Source organism: Balaenoptera musculus, chromosome 18 (assembly GCF_009873245.2).
Source record: "Balaenoptera musculus isolate JJ_BM4_2016_0621 chromosome 18, mBalMus1.pri.v3, whole genome shotgun sequence".
In the NCBI taxonomy this organism is placed as follows: Eukaryota; Metazoa; Chordata; class Mammalia; order Artiodactyla; family Balaenopteridae; genus Balaenoptera; species Balaenoptera musculus.
Genome location: NC_045802.1, coordinates 25,018,917 through 25,044,098, shown reverse-complemented (window position 1 = coordinate 25,044,098; position 25,182 = coordinate 25,018,917). Strand labels below are relative to the sequence as shown.

Below are 25,182 nucleotides of genomic sequence, written 5' to 3'. Positions count from 1 at the left end.
AGTAAAGTTAAACAGGCATCCACCCTATGACACGTCAACTCCTAGTTATTTATTTAAGATAAGTGAAAACTTATGACTACAAGACTTGTATAGGAATGTTCACAGTACCTTTTTCATAAAAGTCCAAAAATGGAAACCATCCAACTGTCCATCAACAAAAGAACAAATAAATTATGGTATATTTATACAATGGAATATTACTCAGCAATTAAAAGCAAGCTGATCGGTACAGGAATATGGATGAACCTCAAAATTATTCTCGGTGGAAAGAAACCAAAAACACACACACAAAAAAAACTATACTATATGATTCTATTTATAGAAAGCTGAAGAACGAATTAGATTGGCAAAACTAATCTACCATGGTAGAAAATAGAACAGTGGCTTCCAGAGCAGGAGAGCAGGAGAGCAGGGAGGGGGCACAAGAGAACATTCAGAGGTGATGAAAGCAATCTTGGTGGTTATACACATTTATAAAATTGTCAAAACTAATCAAAATGAATACTTAAGATCTGTGCATTTTATTAAGTATAAATTTTATTTCAGTTGAAACAGAAACAGCAATATGTGGAAAAATAAATATTTTACTGAAATATTCATGGATGAAGTGATACAAAGTGATAAATTCATAAAATAAATGATTGTTTCTTACAGTAGTTCTGTGGCACAAGTTCCGGGCTCTTAGGCGTTTTCAACTTGTAGGATACATCTCCAATATTAACTGTATCACCTAAAAAGAGAATACAGAAACACAACCATTACAAGAGACAAGTAAGAAAACAACACACTATGGCTTTTGCAACAATGATTCTCCTGACCTACAGAGAGGGATGTGTGTACCACAGATCTGTCTGTGTTGGGCATCCGTAGAAACACCTGTCTATGTCAGGAACTATGCTGTACAACTAGTATCCATAGTATAAGTTATATATATAAAGAAGAAGTGAAGTGTTGGTGAAATTCACTTTTTAAATACTATTTTAGCAAAACGGTGAAATACTATAAAATATATTAACCAGCTTTATTTTCTCATTAATAGCAATACTAATAAAGTCAACAATACAGAAGGATGCATTTTTGTTTAAGATCATCCAAAGCACCCATAAGGTGGTATCTTTAACATGTATTTGCAACCTTTTTACATCTTTATAGGTTCTTATTTTTACTACATACAACTTCAAGCTCTCTAGCAACATAACTCCCAAATTCAACATTTCTAGGTACATGAAAAGAGCAAAGCCCCAGTGGCATATATGCCAAGAATTCCTACATGAAACAAGCAAAACAGAGCAAAAGCTCTCAGTCACTTCTACATGGTTCTAATTTATTAAAGTAACATTAATTTCTGGTTGATCTTCTAAAGTGCAGGAGTGAACCAAACAATCTCTGCTTTGCTCTCTCCAACAGCAAAATAGACATATTGATCCCATCTGCAACTGGAACTTCACTTGGAAAGGGCTCAAAAACACTTAGAAAAAGTAGCTGTGTAAAACACATCTTTCAACACTGCCAGTTTTGAGCTAGTGAGGTATCCTGGAGAATAAGGCCTTAAATCATGGTACTAACAACAGCCAACACTTGTTGAATGATTACTATCTTCTAAGTCCTTTACACATTCCCCAAATATGTGAGACAGAGACTTTATAAATGAGGAAATTTGTAAATCTATGGAAAAAAAAGTTTTTATAGATGAAGAAATATATTACAGGTATGTGGTAAATTAAGAGATAAGTAGAAACATTGTGTAAAACACAGGTATACTTTCTAATACAGAATGCACATACACTTAGAGTGTAAATCAAAGGAATTTTCCTCTGAATTAGTCTAGACATCAGCTAATACTGAGTATCAGCTATTTGGCAAATACTATTATAGACATATTTATTTATGTTATTTCATTTAATCTTGACTCTAAGTAACCCATGGTTCCTGTGAGCTATTTCACAGAACTACTGTAACAGAAACTCTATCTCAAACTGGGTTAGTATGAGGACATTGGGGTTTTTGTTACAGCGGTTCTATGAAATACCTCACAGGAAGCATGAACCCATCATGAAGAGACCTAGGCTCAGAAACTAGTCCACAATATGTTAGGGAAGGCAACAGGAAGCACAGTCAAAGTCACACCCCAGGATAAACTCACTGAGATACCACCCCAGACACCATTAGATCCATACTGTGGGACAACACAGTCAGAGGGCAACTTTTTCTCTCATTTTATTTTGATATTTCTCAAACCTGTAGGAAAGTTGGAAACACACTACCTTAAGATGCAAAAGTCATGATTCTTCATCCTTAAAGTCTTCAGATATATCTTCTAATAAAAAGGACACTGCCATAAATAAACTGTTCCTGCAGCCTTGGCACAACCCCCTCATGACTCAAAGTCATGGGCAGGAACATTGAACTGGCCAAGCCTATGTCATTAGCCACAGCTTGGCTGCCAGGGTACAGGTAGCAGGAAGAGCTGACCACTGTGATTTCTGGAGTGGAGTCAGAGCCCTGCGTCCAATCATGACTCACTCCACAGGGATTCCACCACTCTCTCTCTCTCTCTCTCTCTCCTTACCCTCTTCTCCTTGCCCTCTCACCTCCTCTCTTTTCCTCCTACCTCATTATGACTCAAGTCTTCTTTGCCTTTTCTTCCTCTCCTCAACTTCTGATCACTGGGTGCGGAGGGCCGGTTCTAGCCTCTTTTCTTTTCTATCTATAACCTCTCCTTGATGAGCTCATCTAGTCTTATGCCTTTAAGTGCAACTAATATGTTGCTTGCTCCCAAATTTATATCTCTAATCCAGACCACAGAACTCGAAGCATGGATACCAACAGACTCTGAGGTGCCTAATAGTCAGCTTCAAGTTGACATATTCAAAACCGAACTTCTGATCTGTGTGTGTTCCATTCACAGTATTCCCCAATTCTACTAATGGCAACTTAATCCTTCCAGCTTCTCAGACCAGAAATCTTGCAGCCATTCTTAACTTTTCTCTCCCACAACCCATCAGAAAACTGTAGTGACTCTGCACTACATATATATGTAGTATTGCCCACTTCTCTCTACATCCTCTACCACCACAATGCTGACCCAAGCCAGGTAGGGGTTTACTACTTAAGTTCATTTTCTCATTTAAACAGCATTACCTCTCACCCCCTTACAGATCTCCTGTCTCAACCCTTGCACCCTACAGTTAATTCTCAACAGAGCAGCCACAGTGATCATAAGAAAATAGGAACCAAGTAATGCCAGTCCTCTGCTCAACCCCCATCTTTGCAATGGCCTAAAAGGCTATTTCTGATCTGGCACCCCATTTCCCTTCTGAGCTCATCTCCTACTAGTGTCCTCCTCACTTATTCTACTCCAGCCATGCAGGTCTCTTCGCTACTCCTTAAGCATGTCAGACATATATTCATTTCAGGCTTTTTTTTTTGCACTGGATTTTCCTGTTGACTGAAATGCTTTTCCTAAATATATCCATTATCAATCAGGGGCCCAGCAAGAAACTGATAGTCCATTCAAAATGAATAACTGAGGAGAGAATAATAAAGGAACCATTTATGAAGGTATGGGTAGAGTTTGGGAAAACCAACAAGGATGGTGCAGTACCCTGGGACTAGCAATAACAGAAAGCCATTACCACCACTGGGCCTGAAGGGGACAGGAGAGAGCAAGGAGAGAGAGTGAGTGTATTTAGAATAACTCCTGAAAGGAGCTGTTACCCTTTGTGGGGGAAGACAGCAAACTTAAGGTGGTGACTGGCAAAAAGGGAGCTGGGGAATAAACATAAAGCAAAAACTGACAGAACTGAAAGGAGGAAGAGAAAAATTCAAAATCATATCTGGATATTTTACTATATCTCTCTCAGTAAGTGATGGAAGAGTAGAAAAAAAAAAAAAAAAGAAGGATATAGAAATAAAAACAACCAGTTCTTGGCCTTTTGGCTAAGACCAAGTGTAGAAGATCTGAAAACCTTATTAACCACTTAACCTAAATGACCTTTATAGAACACTACACCCAACAATGGCAGAATGCATATTCTTTTTAAATGCACATGAAACATTCATCAAACTAGATCTTCGGCTGTACCATAATGCAAGTCTTAATAAATTTCAAAGGATTAAAATCATACAAAGTATGCTTTCTGATCAAAATGGAATTCAACTAGAACTTAGTACCAAAAAGATAACTGGCAAATCTCTAAACATTTGGAAATCAAGAAACAGGCTTCCAAAAAACCCAAAGAAGAAATCACAATGGAAATTGGACTCATTAAGAAACAGGGCAGTGATCAATTAGCCACGTCTGCTGTAGGCAAAGAGGAAAAAGACATTCATAGGAGTTAGGCATTTGCCCTTCCTGCCTCAAATGCTTAGGTTCTTGGCCATCTGCTGTTACCATGCTACACTTGACTGAGTCATCTAATCCATACCCATAGCCCACATTTGATCTCTGTACAATTAAAGTCTTATATGTCTACTTTGCCTCAGATCTCTCTCCCGAGTTCCATACCTCTCAGTAGCCTGTTGGACACTTTACTTTGATATTCCAGAGACACCTCAAATTTAACATGAGAAACATGGAACTCTATATTCTCTGTGTATGTTGTCCAACCATCTCCAACCAGCTCTACCTCTTGTATTCTTATCTCAGCAACTGATGCTTTATTCCCTTGACCTAGAAGCCCTTCCACATCTCCCACACTTTTCCTTCATACAAGTACTCCTCAGATATCTTCATCTCCCTACTGAATCTACCCTAACTTTTCCTTTTGCACGATCTCCACTTCGCTCAAGTATTGATCACTCCATTCCTGTCCTGCATAGTATCTGGCTCATCCTTCTGTAATAGCATTTCTCACACTGTACAACTACTGATTATGGCTCCTTTACATTAAGAGTCTTTAAATTAGGGTACACAAGGACTTTCCAAGGGGACAGGGCATGGCAGTCTGAAGGGGATCAGTTTTCAGATCTTCACTTCCATGTGTTCTCCCTAACATTAACCTGACTGAGAATGGCCCTACAGGCTCTCCATCCCCACAGGTCTTTTCAGGAGCCCTTCTCTCACTTCGTTTACTATGGTGAACGGTGCGTTGCTCCAGGGGACCAAACAAAGGGGCATATTTAATTATGGTTGAGGAGAAGCCTGCTTTCAAAAGTATTCAAACCAACATAAACCTGCCTAGGAATGCTCTTTCCATCTCATATAGTTCTACTAAAAGTGAAGAGTAGCTTTAGAATTGACCAGAGTATTTTGGCCTGTGTCAGATACAGTATATTGCAGAGTGAGGAAGTGTGAGTGAGTATTGTCAAATAATCCAAGATGGGAGAGCTCAGAGAGCAAAGTAAAAAAAGCTTCAAAAACTGGCTTTTCGGGCTGTGAGACAGAGAGGAACCAAGATGGCGGCGTAGAAGGACGTGCTCTCACTCCCTCTTGCGAGAACACCAGAATCACAACTAGCTGCTGGACAATCATCGACAGGAAGACACTGGAACTCACCAAAAAAGATACCCCGCATGCAAAGACAAAGGAGAAGCCACAATGAGACGGTAGGAGGGGCGCAATCAGAGTAAAATCAAATCCCATAACTGCTGGGTGGGTGACTCACAGACTGTAGAACACTTATACCACAGAAGTCCACCCACTGGAGTGAAGGTTCTGAGCCCCATGTCAGGCTTCCCAACCTGGGGGTCCGGCAACAGGAGGAGGAATTCATAGAGAATCAGACTTTGAAGCCTAGTGGGAATTGATTGCAGGACTTTGACAGGACTGGGGGAAACAGAGACCCCACTCTTGGAGGGTGCACACAAAACAGTGTGCGCATAGGGACCCAGGGGAAGAAGCAGTGACCCCCAGAGAGACTGAACCAGACTTACCTGCTAGTGCTGGAGGGTCTCCTGTGGAGGCGGGGCGTGGCTCTGTTTTACCGTGGGGACGAGGATGCTGGCGGAGGGAGTTCTGGGAAGTGCTCCTTGGCGTGAGCCCTCCCAGAGTCTGTCATTAGCCCCACCAAAGAGACCAGGTAGGCTCCAATGTTGGGTTGCCTCAGGCAAAACAACCAACAGGGAGGGAACCCAGCCCCACCCATCAACAGTCAAGTGGATTACAGTTTTACTGAGCTCTGACCACCACAGCAACAGTCAGCTCTACCCATCACCAGAGCCTCCCATCAAGCCTCTTAGATAGCCTCAACCACCAGAGAGCAGACAGCAGAAGCAAGAAGAACTACAATCCTGCAGCCTGTGGAACAAAAACCACATTCACAGAAAGATAGACAAGATGAAAAGGCAAAGGGCTATATACCAGATGAAGGAACAAGAAAAAACCCCAGAAAAACAACTAATTAAAGTGGAGATAGGCAACCTTCCAAAAAAGAATTCAGAATAATGATAGTGAAGGTGATCCAGGACCTCGGAATAAGAATGCAGGCAAAGATCAAGAAGATGCAAGAAATGTTTAACAAAGACCTAGAAGAATTAAAGAACAAACAAACAGAGATGAACAATACAACAACTGAAATGAAAACTACACTAGAAGGAATCAATAGCAGAATAACTGAGGCAGAAGAACGGATAAGTGACCTGGAGGACAGAATGGTGGAATTCACTGCTGTGGAACAGAATAAAGAAAAAAGAATGAAAAGAAATGAAGACAGCCTAAGAGACCTCTGGGACAACATTGAACGCAACAACATTCGCATTATAGGGGTCCCAGAAGGAGAAGAGAGAGAGAAAGGACCAGAGAAAATACTTGAAGAGATTATAGTAAAAAACTTCCCTAACATGGGAAAGGAAATAGCCACCCAAGTCCAGGAAGTGCAGAGAGTCCCATAAGGATAAACCCAAGGAGAAACACGCCAAGACACAGAGCAATCAAATTGGCAAAAATTAAAGACAAAGAAAAATTATTGAAAGCAGCAAGGGAAAAACGACAAATAACATACAAGGGAACTCCCATAAGGTTAACAGCTGATTTCTCAGCAGAAACTCTACAAGTCAGAAGGGAGTGTGGTATGATATACTTAAAGTGATGAAAAGGAAGAACCTACAACCAAGATTAGTTTACCCGGCAAGGATCTCATTTAGATTCGATGGAGAAATCAAAAGCTTTACAGACAATCAAAAGCTAAGAGAATTCAGCACCACCAAACCAGCTCTACAACAAATGCTAAAGGAACTTCTCTAAGTGGGAAACACAAGAGAAGAAAAGGACCTACAAAAACAAACCCAAAACAATTAAGAAAATGGTCATAGGAACATACATATCGATAATTACCTTAAACGTGAATGGATTAAATGCTCCAACCAAAAGACACAGGCTTGCTGAATGAATACAAAAACAAGACCCATATATATGCTGTCTACAAGAGACCCACTTCAGACCTAGGGACACATACAGACTGAAAGTGAGGGGATGGAAAAAGATATTCCATGCAAATGGAAATCAAAAAAAAGCTGGAGTAGCTATACTCGTATCAGATAAAATGACTTTAAAATAAAGAATGTTACAAGAGACAAGGAAGGACACTACATAATGATCAAGGGATCAATCCAAGAAGAAGATATAACAATTATAAATATATATGCACCCAACATAGGAGCACCTCAATACATAAGGTAAACTGCTAACAGCTATAAAAGAGGAAATCAACAGTAACACAATAATAGTGGGGGACTTTAACACCTCACTTACACCAATGGACAGATCATCCAAAATGAAAATAAATAAGGAAACAGAAGCTTTAAATGACACAATAGATCAGATAGATTTAATTGATATTTATAGGACATTCCATCCAAAAACAGCAGATTACACTTCTCAAGTGCACACAGAACATTCTCCAGGATAGATCACATCTTGGGTCACAAATCAAGCCTCAGTAAATTTAAGAAAATTGAAGTCATATCAAGCATCTTTTCTGACCACAACGCTACGAGATTAGAAATGAATTACAGGGAAAAAAACTTAAAAACCACAAACACATGGAGGCTAAACAATACGTTACTAAATAACCAAGAGATCACTGAAGAAATCAAAGAGGAAATCAAAAAATACCTAGAGACAAATGACAATGAAAACGCGACGATCCAAAACCTATGGGATGCAGCAAAAGCAGTTCTAAGAGGGAAGTTTATAGCTATACAAGCCTACCTAAAGAAACAAGAAAAATCTCAAATAAACAATCTAACCTTACACCTAAAGGAACTAGAGAAAGAAGAACAAACAAAACCCAAAGTTAGCAGAAGGAAAGAAATCATAAAGATCAGAGCGGAAATAAATGAAATAGAAACAAAGAAAACAATAGCAAACATCAATAAAACTAAAAGGTGGTTCTTTGAGAAGATAAACAAAATTGATAAGCCATTAGCCAGACTCATCAAGAAAAAGAGGGAGAGGACTCAAATCAATAAAATTAGAAATGAAAAAGGAGAAGTTACAACAGACATCGCAGAAATACAAAGCATCCTAAGAGACTACTACAAGCAACTCTATGCCAATAAAATGGACAACCTGGAAGAAATGGACAAATTCTTAGAAAGGTATAACCTTCCAAGACTGAATCAGGAAGAAACAGAAAATATGAACAGACCAATCACAAGTAATGAAATTGAAACTGTGATTAAAAATCTTCCAACAAACAAAAGTCCAGGACCAGATGGCTTCACAGGTGAATTCTATCAAACATTTAGAGAAGAACTAACACCCATCCTTCTCAAACTCTTCCAAAAAATTGCAGACGAAGGAACACTCCCAAACTCATTCTATGAGGCCACCACCACCCTGATACCAAAACCAGACAAAGATACTACAAAAAAAGAACATTACAGACCAATATCACTGATGAATATAGATGCAAAAATCCTCAACAAAATACTAGCAAACAGAATGCAACAACACATTAAAAGGATCATACACCACGATCAAGTGGGATTTATCCCAGGGATGAAAGGGTTCTTCAATATACGCAAATCAATCAATGTGATACACCATATTAACAAATTGAAGAAGAAAAACCATATGATCATCTCAATAGATGCAGAAAAAGCTTTTGACAAAATTCAACACCCATTTATGATAAAAACTCTCCAGAAAGTGGGCATAGAGGGAACCTACCTCAACATAATAAAGGCCATATATGACAAACCCACAGCAAACATCATTCTCAATGGTGAAAAACTGAAAGCATTTCCTCTAAGATCAGGAATGAGACAAGGATGTCCACTCTCACCACTATTATTCAACATAGTTTTGGAAGTCCTAGCCACGGCAATCAGAGAAGAAAAAGAAATAAAAGGAATACAAATTGGAAAAGAAGTAAAACTGTCACTGTTTGCAGATGACATGATACTATACATAGAGAATCCTAAAAATGCCACCAGAAAACTACTAGAGCTAATCAATGAATTTGGTAACGTTGCAGGATACAAAATTAATGCACAGAAATCTCTTGCATTCCTATACACTAATGATGAAAAATCTGAAAGAGAAATTATGGAAACACTTCCATTTACCACTGCAACAAAAAGAATAAAATACCTAGGAACAAACCTTCCTAGGGAGACAAAAGACCTGTATGCAGAAAACTATAAGACACTGATGAAAGAAATTAAAGATGATACCAACAGATGGAGAGATATACCATGTTCTTGGATTGGAAGCATCAATATTGTGAAAATGACTATACTACCCAAAGCAATCTACAGATTCAATGCAATCCCTATCAAATTACTAATGGCATTTTTTACGGAACTAGAACAAATCATCTTAAAATTTGTATGGAGACACAAAAGACCCCGAATAGCCAAAGCAGTCTTGAGGGAAAAAAACGGAGCTGGAGGAATCAGACTCCCTGACATCAGACTATACCACAAAGCTACAGTAATCAAGACAATATGGTACTGGCACAAAAACAGAAACATAGATCAATGGAACAAGATAGAAAGCCCAGAGATAAACCCATGCACCTATGGTCAACTAATCTATGACAAAGGAGGCAAAGATATACAATGGAGAAAAGACAGTCTCTTCAATAAGTGGTGCTGGGAAAACTGGACAGCTACATGTAAAAGAATGAAATTAGAATACTCCCTAACACCATACACAAAAATAAACTCAAAATGGATTCGAGACCTAAATGTAAGACTGGGCACTATAACACTCTTAGAGGAAAACATAGGAAGAACACTCTTTGACATAAATCACAGCAAGATCTTTTTTGATCCACCTCCTAGAGTCATGGAAATAAAAACAAAAATAAACAAATGGGACCTAATGAAACTTCAAAGTTTTTGCACAGCAAAGGAAACCATAAACAAGACGAAAAGACAACCCTCAGAATGGGAGAAAATATTTGCAAACAAATCTATGGACAAAGGATTAATCTCCAAAATATATAAACAGCTCATTCAGCTCAATATTAAAGAAACAAACAACCCAACCCAAAAATGGGCAGAAGATCTAAATAGACATTTCTCCAAAGAAGACATACAGATGGCCAAGAAGCACATGAAAACATGCTCAATATCACTAATTATTAGAGAAATGCAAATCAAAACTACAATGAAGTATCACCTCACACCAGTTAGAATGGGCATCATCAGAAAATCTACAAACAACAAATGCTGGAGAGGGTGTGGAGAAAAGGGAACCCTCTTGCACTGTTGGTGGGAATGTAAATTGATACAGCCACTATGGAGAACAATATGGAGGTTCCTTAAAAAACTAAAAATAGAATTACCATATGACCCAGCAATCCCACTACTGGGCATATACCCAGAGAAAACCATAATTCAAAAAGACACATGCACCCCAATGTTCATTGCAGCACTATTTACAATAGCCAGGTCATGGAAGCAACCTAAATGCCCATCAACAGACGAATGGATAAAGAAGATGTGGTACATATATACAATGGAATATTACTCAGCCATAAAAAGGAACAAAACTGAGTCATTTGTTGAGACGTGGATGGATGTAGAGACTGTCATACAGAGTGAAGTAAGTCAGAAAGAGAAAAATAAATATCGTATATTAACGCATGTATGTGGAACCTAGAAAAATGGTACAGATGAACCGGTTTGCAGGGCAGAAGTTGAGACCCAGATGTAGAGAACAAACGTATGGACACCAAGGGGGGAAAACCGCGTTGGGGTGGGCATGGTGGTGTGCTGAATTGGGCGATTGGGATTGACATGTATACACTGACGTGTATAAAATTGATGACTGATTAAAAAAAAACAAAAAACAAAAACAAAAAAAACTGGCTTTTCACAACCTTAAAGGTAAGCTATTTGTTCAGCTTTTCTCAATTCTTATCCTGAGAACATGCTATTCACAGAAAAAAAAAAAAAGGCACCTCTGAACATCTGAAGTAGTATACATTATTAATGCTGATTCATTTTAATGTAACTGAAATAGGTTTCAGCACTACCAAATTTTTCACAATACACTGGATAAATACCACAGGGAAAACTTTTAAATGTTTCAGATCAAATGTATATCTTTCAAAAAGGTAGATAAAAAGTTATTCTCAAACAAACATCATCATGAAATATTCATTCCAATATAGTCATTCCTCATCTTATAAAATGGTATTTTCTAACTCTTATAATGAAAAGGTTATGTACTAGCTTCTGAACCAAATAGTGTTCTGTTCCACTAAATACAATGGCAAAGATTGATCATGAGGTCTAAAGAAATGGATGAATTTATTACTGATTGTTATACATGATTTCTATTTAACTGTTCTCTAAGGCCCATAAACAAAGTTCATTACACATTTAATAAAATAATATCATGACTTCTGCCACAGTCCTCTTTACATAAATAAATTATTTTAACTATATTACTTTACTATACATGAAAGAGCAAAACTATATTATCATATATTATGAAATAAATAACTTAAATATGTAACCACGAGATTCCTTTATTGTTGGCTTTACTGCCTTTAGTAATCTAGCCTTCAAAATGTGTCCCATAATTTATTTTTCAGTGGTTTTTATAACATTTCTTAAAATATACATTAACACATTCATTTGAATTGAAAGGGAAAAATACTTTTTCTGCCAGAAAGTCTAATTTGGCTGACTGGATTGACAGTACAGACTACCTTTGTTAATTATGAAAACTAAGAATTTGACAGAAAGTATTTAAACGTGATAAAGTAAAAGCGTTTTCTCCAAAAAATATTGTGGTGGCAAAGGTATGCTGAATGAAAGTTTTATTTTAACAACTCTTTCTGAGTACATTAGAATAAAAAAGTAGCCTCTATGTGAGAAAATAACCATAGCCATTTGATAAATTTTGGTGAAGCCTTTTTAGTGAACTTCCCAGATATTGAGGCGGAATGATTCTATTGGCTGGGTCAGTGATTTTACTTGCAAGTCAAGTGGTTTCCAATTCTTTGCCACGAACAAAATGAAAAGGCTATAATCAAGTTGCCAGTTTATAGATCATTAAAAATATCATTTTGATAATAAATCAACATATTTTTTACTTAGAAAGTCAGCAAAAAATTGAGTGATATTGCTATATCAAAATTCTTTATATTCCAGCAATAAAATTAGGGAATATCAATTACAGTAATTTATAGTCAACTGGGAAAAAGTGCTACTCATGTTATTAATAGGTATGTTTCCACAAAATTTTAGTTTTTAAAAAAATTTGAAACATATTGTTCTTTTGAACAATTGTGCTCTAATAATTACAATGATAGAAACATTTTAACATTTAGACATTTTTCATTGCAGAAAAATATGATAAAGATAAAACTTTCAAGAATAAGAATATATTAAGATAAAATTATGAGGAGTAAGTGTAATGGCAATACAAATCAAGGAAATAAAGAAATAACATACATTTTCTGGCAGTTAAAGATGAGCTTTTTATCTATTTTCAAAAAGAGACGGTAGCTGGGCTTCCCTGGTGGTGCAGTGGTTGGGAATCTGCCTGCCAATGCAGGGGACACGGGTTCGAGCCCTGGTCTGGGACGATCCCACATGCCGCGGAGCAGCTGGGCCCGTGAGCCACAACTACTGAGCTTGCGCGTCTGGAGCCTGTGCTCCACAAGAAGAGAGGCCGCCATAGTGAAGGGGCCCGCGCACCGCGATGAAGAGTGGCCCCCGCTTGCCACAACTAGATAAAGCCCTCGCACAGAAACGAAGACCCAACACAGCCAGAAATAAATATAAGAATAAATAAATAAATAAAAGATTACTATTAAAAAAAAAAGAGATGGTAGCTAACAAATTACTAGGATATTCTGATTCCATTTGTGAACCAAAATACTGCCTGCCATATCAGTAAACAAAGGACATTGCAGCCATCAAGCCACCACATTACAGCCACCCCGAAGGTGAACCCTGAGGGAGCTCAGGATAGAAACAAAATGCCATCCCGGACAGTGCACCTTGAGGAGACTTGGGATAAGAAAGCCCAGGATACTGGCCCTAAATATCTGCGGTGCATCTCAAAGGAATGATTTCAATGAGCCCAGACTTTGTATCTTCTCATACGTAGAAAAGCGCTAAATTCCTTAACTTGAGATATCTGATTTTCTTTAATTAACAGTAATCTTTTGATGTTCCAACTACCTGGTCTTTATTGAAAAAACTCCTAATATATCCTGGCTCCCCCCTTGCCTCTTCGATGAAGCAGTCCCGGGTCATCTGAGATCCTGTGTCCCAGGCTTGAAGTCTTCAAACTGTCCACCGAATTAAACATAACTCAACTTCTAGGTTGTACATTTTTTTCAGTCAACAGTTTTGGCAACCAATTACGAAGGGACCCAGAGCATACTTCTCTCCTTTGCCTAAACTCTACAAGGATCCAGAACCTTGATACCAGAAGAGGCCTCTTGTGCCCATCCGCCTCCTCAGAGTCCAGACAAACCTGGGTCTCTCCTGGTTCTAGGATCTGTTAATGGCTGATGATCTTGAGTTTCATTTGGCAGTGTCTAACAGGTACCCGGCTTCCCAACTGAAAGACATTAGGGAGTGACCCCCCCTAATCTAAAGGTATTAGTGTAACAGGGAAGAGCCAAATCTGACTATATGTTGGATCTGTTTCTTTTACTTTAACCTTTGCTTTCCGCTGCTTTTGTTCACTAAAAGGATGCTGTCTATACGCAATGGACTGCCTCAGGGAACCCTGTCCCTCTGCCTGAATGTTAAACCAAAGTGCCTTTGTACATCCTGACCCTGTCCACCTGCAGATGACTGCAAGAAAGAAGAAATGAACACATCCCCTCCCCAAGGCTGGCCATTCCAGGGGACAGTTGCAAATCTTATGGCCTTTTTACATTACTTCCTCATCTCCTCCCCCTCTCTGTTCTATAAAAGAAACTGGCATCCAAACCCCGATAAGATGGTTTTTCGGAGACATTAGTCTGCCATCTTCTCGGTCTGCCAGCTTTCTGAATAAAGTCGTTATTCCCTGCCTCAACACCTGTCTCCGATTTATTGGCCTGTCATGCAGCGAGCAGAGTGAGCTTGGACTCAGTAACATTAGGGGAGCCTGGTTGAAAAACACTGGGAGACCCCCCTAACTGGAAGACATTAGGGGAACCTGGGATTTGCTCAGTAAAGGAAACCAAGAAGTCTGAGCTAAGAGGTTGGGGAGGAGGCTGACCTGACATCTTTAAAGGGGCATCAGAAAGCCAACCTCCAACTAATACGCCAGCCAGATCACACTTGCAAGTACCTAAATTTTAATACTAAAAGAGATCTCAACCTTAAATGGCCAAGTTGGGCCAATTTGTGTGTGTGTGTGTTTGTGTGTGTGTGTGTGTGTGTGCGTGTGTGTGTATGCAGTTAAGTTAAAAAGCCGGTTTGACAAAATATCTTCTCAGAATTCTGACCTTAAACAAAAGCCTTGTAGAGGGAACTGGCATTTCTCTTCCTGTGTCTTTGAGATGTCCATCAAATTTAAACATGTCATGAAAGCTAACTGAAATAATAACGTAAACATTTCAGTATACAGTAGGAAAGTAGAATGTGTGTTTTTCTGTAAAGAAGATATTAGAAATGGAATTGCATTTTATTAAGGGAAAAGAAAGAAAGCTTATCTTAGAGCTGGTTATTTCTGGATGGAAAAAAATAAGGGACAAACTAATATGGATACAGAAAGTGATGGAAGGTTTGTGGATGGTCAGGATTGGCTAGGTTTAGATCAAAGTTAATTAAGTGAATTTTGTTGTTAAAAGTAAGCTGGTGCAAGACTAGATTTAATTTTCTCTCTCCAAATTCTTGATGGTTTATTGCAACCAGATTACAACTACTTACACTAATCATTGTTTTAATTTGTTCTTTGTTTCTGAACTGTTTATGCTTTGTGTCTCCCTGCTGCACTATGACTGCCAATGTTACTAGCTGTATTACTTACATCCTGTCTATTTTATAAGATTCTTGTCTCTTACATTACCCAATGTGTAACCAGGCCTCCAACAAAATTGATAATGGCTAAACATCTTGAGGAATTAGATCACATTTATAACTCTACATAGAATAATTGTAATACTGTAATTCTAGGTATGGGGAGAAGCAACAAGAGAAAATATCTCCTGGATCATAACAGACTAGTAAGACAGAGGATCCAGAGAATTTTAAATTATCAGTAGGGCCTAATCCAGAAAGTAGCACCTGGAGTTGCATATCAACAAGAATCTTTGCCTGACCTAGGAATGAACATTCCTAGCAACATGGGACAAAAATTGGTCATGAAATGTCTTCCAAACATTGGTCAAATTTGGGCCAGAGAGACTGTGAACTAAAATAGTGCCTGCCATATCAGTAAACAAAGGACATTGCAGCCATCAAGCCACCACATTACAGCCGCCCCTAAGGTGAGTCCTGAGGGAGCTCAGGATGGAAACAAAATGCCACCCCTGACAGTGCACCCTGAGGAGACTTGGGGTAAGAAAGCACAGGATACTGGCCCCAAATACCTGAGGGGCATATCAAAGGAATGATTTCAATGAACCCAGACTTTGCACCTTCCCATATATAGAAAAGCGCTAAATTCCTTACCTTGAGATAAATCTAGTTTTCTTTAATTAACAGTAACCTTTTGATGTTCCAACTACCTGGTCTCTATTGCAAAATCTCCCACATATCCTGGCTCCCACCCCCCAACCCCCTTGCCTCTTTGGAGCAGTCTCTCAGAGTTATCTGAGATGCTGTGTCCTGGGCTTGAAGTCCTCAGAAAGTTCACCAAATAAAATATAACTCTCAACTTCTAGGTTGTGCATTTTTTTCAGATGACACATTTAAAAGATACATTATAAAGAGTATTGTAACAATTTTTGTGTCAAATGTCAATATTTACAACACAATGGAAACAACATGCTCTTCAACTATTCATACTTATCAGGGAAATTTCTAGATATCAACCTAAAAATGTATAAAGGGATATATATTTGCAAAACCCTTTTAGGAGATAAGTGAGAAAAATGTTTGAAGACCACTGTTCGGTCTATAAGACTATAGCATTTGGCCAAGTCTATGTTTTAATCACCTTTGTATTCCCAGTGCCAAAAATAATACCTCAAACTAAGCAGGTATTCAATAAGTGAATATATGAATGAATGATTATTGTTTCTACTTAGATATTGTTTTCTTAATTAAGTATTGTTTTAAGCCCTGGTACACTTTAAATAGATACTGTTTTCTTAATTAAGTATTGTTTCAACCCCCTGTTTTCTGTATTCTTTGACAAGCCCATCTTCCAACATGCTCAGAAATCAAGTCATTTAAAAAAAAAAAAAAACTGAACCAAAAATGTAAAAAAAAAAGAAAAGAAAAGAAATCAAGTCATTTATTTGTAAAGGATTCATATAAGTGAAGTAGTGTAAGTATTAATCTAAAGGAGATGATGATACTTATACAACAGGTAATACAATTTAGGCAAAAGAAACTAACGTATGCCTCTCTTCAAATAAACCAAATAAATACTTTGGCTAAGTGCAATCATTTTTAAAAAAGATTTTAGTTAATAATATAAGATACTCATAATGGAAATTGTTAGGATAACTAAGAATGAGTTAACAAAAAGTACAAATTGTTATAGAATAAGCTGCTTAACATTTAATTACATTTATTATTACAAATAATGCAAAAAAGCAAGCACACAGATCTCATAATGGATTAACCTAAATCCCTGTACAGTACACAAACTGTCACATAACTACTACTACCAATAAATTAAGTTATATATTTTATTCAAGCATGGAAAATATGGACTTGAAAATTAAAAACCCTGAAAAGAATCGAAGAGTTTCCAAATGAAATCAAATTTAAGGCCATTTTTAAAGTAACAAGGCTTGATTTTATCACTTGCAATGATCTTAACTTAAAGGGATTTCCCAAAAGTTTACAGGAAAATAATTTCTATATTCAAGATAATAATTAATATATCTTTTACATAACACTCTTGTACAAACCTGTTCGGACATTACTCACTTGATTTTTAGTGGACAGCTGTTTTGTTTTACACGCCCAATATTCTTTCCTCTTTTGATAACAGAATCCCTCTCTCCAGTGAGGAACCCACCCAATTTGGTTTGCGTAGTTTATACCACTCCTCCCAACCTTTACCCCTGCATCCAAATGCCCAGAAATGAGTACCCTGCACAAGGCCTGCCAGAACATTCCACTCTCTGACCACAGTGGTTGTTTTAGAGATGGGCCTGTGATCCAAGTTTGGCCAATAAGATTTCTCACCAGGATTTTTCAGAGCTCACAGGAAAAGATATTCTCTCTTCTTCTCACATTGTGAACTGTAAGGAGAGTCAAAGTCTGGGGCTGTCAGTAAGGCTGTCACTGCTACCAGCTGAAGAAAGCCTGCCAGACATTGAAACCAATACTGCAAAAAGTAGATCCAATAAAGGAAGAGTGGAGACTGGGGGAACCATGGGGAAAGACAGAGAGAGCCCAAGCCCTACAGATGTTCTAATATCCTGCATCCAGTCCAGCCTGAAGCCACTGGACCTCACACCTATGTGAACCAATCATATGCTTCTCTGTGCACATTTCTGTCACTTAAAAGCTAATGACTGGGCTTCCCTGGCGGCGCAGTGGTTGAGAATCTGCCTGCCAATGCAGGGGACACGGGTTCAAGCCCTGGTCTGGGAGGATCCCACATGCCGCGGAGCAACTAGGCCCGTGAGCCACAATTACTGAGCCTGCGCGTCTGGAGCCTGTGCTCCACAACAAGAGAGGCCGCGATAGTGAGAGGCCCGCGCACCGCGATGAAGAGTGGCCCCCGCTCGCTGCAACTAGAGAAAGCCCTCGCACAGAAACGAAGACCCAACACAGCCATAAATAAATTAATTAATTAAAATTAAAATTTAAAAAAAAAAACAACCTAATGACTGCTGACTAACACAACAATTTTTGTAAGGTAAAGGCAGGCAAAGCAAGTGTAGCTATCCCTACTTTACAAAGAAGATACATACTCAGAGAAGAATATACAACATTTTGACCCTGAGGATATTCTGAAAACAAACATTTTAATCAGAATAATACTAGCGTTCATAAATTTTCATCAAGTAAGTTAGCTTTCGAGCAAAATTAAGCCAAAAGAACTCCTTGATCAATTTTTATAAAGCACATTTTTATTTTTATTTTTCTTTTCTTTAAAGAATTATTTTATAGTGAGGATTTATCAATCACTTTTTTTGTCCATATAGAATTTCACCAATTATATCTTCTGCAACTCTGTTTTCCTTTGTGGCCATCAGCGTGGACTGAATACCAAAAAGATTTTGCTCTTTCTTCAATGTTTAATCAATAACAAATTTTTTAGTATATAGCTTTGTCAGAGTTTTATTTTGTATTGATAGCTTCTAATAAGACTTTAAATTTTTTATATGATTAATAATTTGTATTTAGTTCTTGGCTAACCCAGGAGAAATATGGGTATTTTCCTCAGATATTTCAAAGCTGTTCTATTGTCAAAATCTTTACCAATCTCAAAAATGCTTTTCTTAGTTACCTATTTCAGGCACATCTGTGGTAGCCCTTCTCCTAAAATGGGAGATGCTTAATGCTTAATGCCTTCTGAACTGTAAACTACAAATTAAGTTAATGAATATACACACCTTAGGACATTCGACTCTGAAATGGACTCACAATTCAATGACTTGTAGCTTTGAACTAAACCAACCAAAGAAGTTGGTTTAGTTCAGGGTTTCTAAACAGCCAGCACGACTGACATTTTGGGCCAAATGATTCTTTATTGTTAGGGGCTGTCCTGTGCATTGTAGAATGTTTAGCAGATTCACGGGCCTCCACCCACTAGATACCAGTAGCACCCCCTTCCTCCTGGTTAGGACAACCAAAAAATGCCTTCAGACACTGCCAAATGTCCCCTGGGGAATGGGAATTACCCCTGGTTAAGAACCCGTAAGTGTCACCATTGTTTTTTTTTAATACAAAACTTAGACCGAAGAGAAAACCAAATATATCAGCAATTTCCAGGCTAGTCTGCATGTTCCCAATAAATTGTTTGTCCAGCAATTTATTAGGTTACAACTGTTCTGGGATTTTACTGCTAAATTCTTTAATACACAAAAGTCACAATGTCCTCAGGGTCAAAATAGCCTGCTGCAGGTTCAAAGTAGTTAATAATTTCCCCAAAGTTCAATACCTAGTAAATACAGAGCTAAGACCTGCACACACACAGTACAGTTTTTCCCTTTACACCATATTTCTGAATTGAAGCAGGAGTTCTATATTTCCCTTCCCCAAAGTCATTAGTTCTATTATAACCCAAGGATATAATCTTAAAGTTACAAAAATACATATGGATGGATGTTTATTGCACTGTTTATATATTTAAAAATAGACAACCTGAATGTCTAAGCATGGGAAACTGGTAAAATAAATTATATGGATAAATGTATGAACTTAATGCCTATTTAACATGACCATATATAGCAATATTTATCACTATGTTAGTACGTTAACAATAATGGCTAAGTGAGAATAAACTGTAAAACATACATGATTCCATTTTTTAAAAAGAAGTATGTATTTGTATAAATGCATATTATATATTTATTTTACAAAAACTGATAGTAGTAACACACGCAAAAAAATGACAATCATGAATTTGCATGGAAAGATTATATTTTAGGGGATTTGTCTGTATTTTTCACTACAATGAACATAGATTTCTTGTACAAAAAGTATCAATATTTTTAAATATTTCTATAAACAAACTTATACACAAAAGTCAAAAAGATAAAATAGTGAACCCCTTTAATAATAATGGTGTAAAAGGATGGCACTCAATGTGTCACAGTGGATTTATAGAGTTATGTTTCCAGATTTATCATTTGATCTTAATCTATAGTATATCTGAGCCTGTCTGACATCAGAATCCTACTGAATTAGTTTGGCTCCTTCTGTGAAAACACTACAATAATCGTTATGAAAACTCTTTGCAGGGAATTCCCTGGCGGTCCAGTGGTTAGGACTCAGCACTCTCACTGCTGAAGCCCTGGGTTCAATCCCTGGTCGGGGAACTAAGATCCCACAAGCCGCGCAGCCGTTCAAAAAACAAAAAACAAAAAAAAACAACTCTTTGCAGTAGCTAACTTCCTTGTTAACCGCTTTGTTCCTAAAACCAAGAGACAATACAACCAATTGAAGTGTAAAGAGATATAAAGAATTTACAAATTATGGATGTTTAGACTACCTAATAGCAAAAGATAAAAAGCAGTGGGTTTGGGGATTTTTTTTTTTTTTAAACAAAATGACCCTCTTATTCTCAGGCTTTATAAAGTTCCTATCTTGAAAGCCAACAAGGCAATTCCAGCCTCTCCTGCTCCCTCTCTGCATGAACTGGAAGATAATAAGCCACTGAATACTTCTTAGGTACAAAGAGTTGACATGCACAAAAAGGAATATAAAGATAAATAAGACATACATACAGCCCAGGAGAGATAAGAATAGTATATAATTTGTATCCGTGTAGTTCTTTTTCCAAACTACTAGGAAGCAAGGTCAATTACTTGCAGAGAGGTGAATTACTAGTCACATGTCTGAGCGCAGCTGAGAGCATCTTTCCAATCTAAACTGTAATTCATTACAGCATAATGCTATTTGTGGTTTACATTTGTCTGTGTGTGACATCCGGTTCAAAATGGGACACTTCAACCCTGATGGCCAATGTTATGTCCCAGGGAAGCCCAGAACTTGCCTCCTGTTTACCTGGCTCACAGCTGTTCTTACTTGAGTCCAGATCTCTGGTGAGTTTTCAGGTACATTTATCCACAGCCCTCATACCTTCAACCTTGAGAATCTTTGCAGTGGCAAGGCAAGTAGGGTTAACATAATTTACTCCATGTGGTGTCATGCTAAGTGACTGAGTCTAATAAGTTAATATGTTGTTTGTAATGTGTACATGACTCTCATATTTGAAGCAAAGCCTGTACTTTGATTTGCTGGACATACCACAAATTTTGAGGCCGTGTCTAATGTTTTTATAATCAATATGTATTATTCATGTATAAAGAACATTTTTCTTTTTAAAGTTCCCATGAATTAACCCTGCTCCATCAGCCTACCTAGACAGTTCTCACAGTTCAAACCTAAAAGGAACTGGTTTCATTTCTTCTAAAGCCAAGGAAACAATAAATCTCACATAGCTGAAAATAACATACACTAAGAATAATAAAGAAGCTAATTTTTATTGAACATTAATATGTGCCAGGGATTGTATAAACTAAATCCTTACAACAACCCTAGCAAATATACTTTCCTTATCCTCATTTTACAGTTAAGGAAACTGGGACACAAAATTAAGTAACCTACCCTCAAATCCCCATACCTAGACGGTGCAGAGATGGGCTCCAACTCAGACTGTTCACTCCAAAGCACGAGTTATAGATTATGCTACACTTCTACCATTGACCTCTGCCTTCTAGGACAAAGGAGAAACTAACAAATGAACAACTCAAAGACTAAAAAACAAATGAACAAACAAACACCCTAGAAGCATAATAATTGATAAAGGGGCAAAATCTCAAATCACAACCCTATACAGGAAAAAGAAAAAAATTTTTTGTTTAATGAATGAATGATGAAATGGATGGGACTTAAACTCTCTCACTTCTGACAAGGAAAATTATTGGGATGGGGGGCGCAAGAAGAACCATGAAACTAGCAGTTTCAGGTGAATACCTCCGTTATTCTAAGCAATGACACTGACAAAATCTTACCTAGAATCACTTAGCCATTCACGTGGAGCGACAACATACATCATCCCTTCCCTTAACCAGCACAGATGCTCTAACTCCAGCGCGCTCACACACACCCACACCCACACCCACCCACACACACACAGAGATCCCTAAAACCATCTCAGATAGAGCCAAGAAATACTGCGCTTAGAAATCAGAGCTGGGAATTCCCTGGTGGTCCAGTGGTTAGGACTCTGCGCTTTCACAGCCTAGGGTTAGCTGTGTGATCTTCTGGAAGTCACTTTTCCTTTCTGGGTCTCAATTACCTCAATTATAGAGTCAGGGGTTTTAACTAAATTAAATTGTGGTTTTCAGTTCTAAGAAATTGTGAATCTGTGAGAAATGAAAACTCCAAGTAAAACTTGGAAAAGCTCGTGGATACATTTAAAACCTAACGAGGGGTCCTTTGGCGAGAACGTACACTTCTAAGCCGCCACTAACCCTGTCTGGAACATGGCACAGACTGACTTCCAGGCCCTTGAGACGCAGAGAGCAAGGTCAAGTCCAGCTTTCAACACCCTCTGAGGGCTGCTGCATTAAGCTCTGCGTGTGCTGTAATCTATGTCAGAATCCCGGGGTGGGGGGGGGGGGGGGGGGGGGGGTGAAAGAAGCAGTGCGGTAAGGAGAAAGCACTATTCCAGGTCATCAGAAACCTAAGTCCAATTCCCACGGGTTACATAATGAGGCTCAGAGAGTGCAAGCGCCTGGCCCCGCGTTACACAGCAGTTAGCGGCGAGGTGGAGACTAGAACCTCGATCTCCTGGCTCCCGGCGCAGCGCTCCTCCCCAGTTGAAGCAGCAGGGAGTGGGGGGGGCGGAGGTGCGCAGGGGCCCCACGCGGAGCGCGGGGCGGCGAGGCGTCCCGGGGTTACCTGTGTCGGCCCCCACCCCGGCGTGCAGCAGTTTGACCTCCGAGCTCCGCGCGTCGCCGCCCGGCTGGCGCCGCACCACCTGCCGCAGGAGCAGCCGCACGCGCCGCGCAGCCGGGCCTCCGCGGCCGCCCGGGGCCCCGAGGAGCAGGAGCCGGGATTGCATGGGACCGGGGGCGTCGCCGGGCACGGGGAGGGGGATCCGGTGCGAGCCGCGTCCCGGACGAGCGGCGTGAGGCGGTGCGACGAGGGGGGACAGGAAGCGGCACCGCACTGAGTCCGCCGGAAACTCCTTCCCCCGGCGCGGCTGGCTCAGCCGTCTCGGGCCGCCCTGGCCCAGCGGGGCGAAGGGAATTGGCCCCCGCCGCCGGGCGGAGCATCTGCAAGCCTGTGGCTCCGGGGCGCGCCTCGCCCTCCTCGCCCTCACCTGCGATGGTCCCCGTGGATTCCCCACGCAGGCCTCTAGTCGTTCCCCTGTGCTCGGGAGTTGAGGAAATGCTTAAGGGTTTAAGAAGCATTTGATTCTCTTGGTTAATGGCCCTGTCTTAATATATTGCGCTTTCCCTGTACACTGCTTCAAAGCCTTTGCAGAAATTGAGTACGTTTTCTGAAGATTGTGGGAACTTTCACCTATCTGGATTCCTTGTACCCATACCTGTGTTTCCAATCAGTACCTGAAAGCCTTACCCTTTTAATTTATTTTTTCTACATGTTGTACTACCACACCTTAATAAATTCTAAAGGGGAGTGATACATAGAAGCTGCCAAAATGTCAGAAAGGACCCAAATCAAACACTTTTTCAGTCGTTCTGCAGTGCAAGAGTTATATAATTTATGTCTTTAGTAAGAGAAAAAAGTAGGACCCTGGCTAAGGCTGCCTCCCTGTTATCCATGCCAAAAGGGGAAGTGGTCCTACCACAAAGCAAACTAAGCCTAATACAATTATACAGCATCTCCAAAATATTAGGAGTACATTGATCAAGGAAAAATGTTTCAAGCAAGTTATACAAAACAACCATCAAACAAAAAGAATGCAGAAGGCTTCACTTTCAGCTAAAGGCCTTGCTAATTCTAGAGCTGTTACTATATTTAAGTCTACCTTGAGTGCCTAACATGTGCATGACCCTGTGATGGGTGCTGAGAAGAAGATGGGAGACTTTAAAAGAAAGAAGCTGAGCTGGGTAAGGCTTTGTGCATCTTGCTGAGGATTGGACTTAATGTGTTCAGGCTGAAACGGGCTTCTAACCTAGTTGCGGAGACAGTGAAAATAAAGGTAACTAGGTTTGCATAGTGCATTACAACATGGTTTCACGTATATGTTCTCATATAATCTTCACATCAACCCTCTGAGAATACTAAGGGATAATGACATAAATGTAGAATGTAACAGTTTATGAAATGCTTCTGCCACTTTGAGTGTGTCAGGCATTGTGCTGAATATTTTAATGCATTGTCTCATTTTACACAGCAACACTTTGATGAGGTGCTATTATTATCACCCATTTTACAGATGAAGAAACTGAGGCTGGGAGAGTTAAGTACCTTGGCCAGGGCATCTCCATTTAATCTTAGTGGAATCTAGAACATGCTTCAAACAGTGAAAGAATAATCTAAGGCAATTTAGCAAAATGATTTGTATAAGCACTAAGAGCCCTTGCAGTTACAGCGCTGGGGAGATCAATACAGGTTACAGTGTTCAGTCATTGGGCAACGTTTACTGAGCAACTATTAGATAACAGTATTCTGCCAGGTACTGTGTAGCAATAGGCTCACATCAAGTATAGAACACAGACATACAAATAAAGAATTACAACACAATGAGACACATGTTTAGGATATTTAGACTCAAAGTACTCTGGGGTGGAATGCTTCACCTGGGAGAAGTCAGGGAGATTTCACAGAGAAGGTAATGTTTGAAGAGGTTCTTGAAGGATATGCAAGAATTTTTCAGGCTGAGAAAAGGGCAAGTCATATCTGGCAAAGGAAAGAACAGGTACAAAGGTACAGAAAGCTAAAAATGCATGGCAAGACTGAGAATCAGAAAGTGAGTCACTGTGTCTGCAGGTCAAG

At 39.1% G+C, this 25,182-nt stretch overlaps 1 protein-coding gene across 4 annotated transcripts in view; it reads right to left on the bottom strand.

Moving 5' to 3' along the window:
• VWA8 (von Willebrand factor A domain containing 8) overlaps positions 1 to 23,356 on the bottom strand; it is a 370,485-nt gene extending 347,129 nt beyond the window's left edge. For 3 of the 4 annotated variants that reach the window (XM_036831946.1, XM_036831947.1, XM_036831948.1), the window contains exons 1-2: positions 23,116 to 23,356; positions 653 to 730 (exon numbers count right to left, since the gene is read on the bottom strand). In XM_036831946.1, coding sequence (XP_036687841.1) covers positions 653 to 730; positions 23,116 to 23,278 — 241 coding nt within the window. In that variant the 5' untranslated portion in view covers positions 23,279 to 23,356. Of the gene's footprint in view, positions 1 to 652; positions 731 to 2,264; positions 2,373 to 23,115 lie in introns of those variants that run through there. The other variant, XM_036831950.1, reaches the window with a different exon arrangement.
• Between the last annotated feature and the right edge of the window lie 1,826 nt (positions 23,357 to 25,182).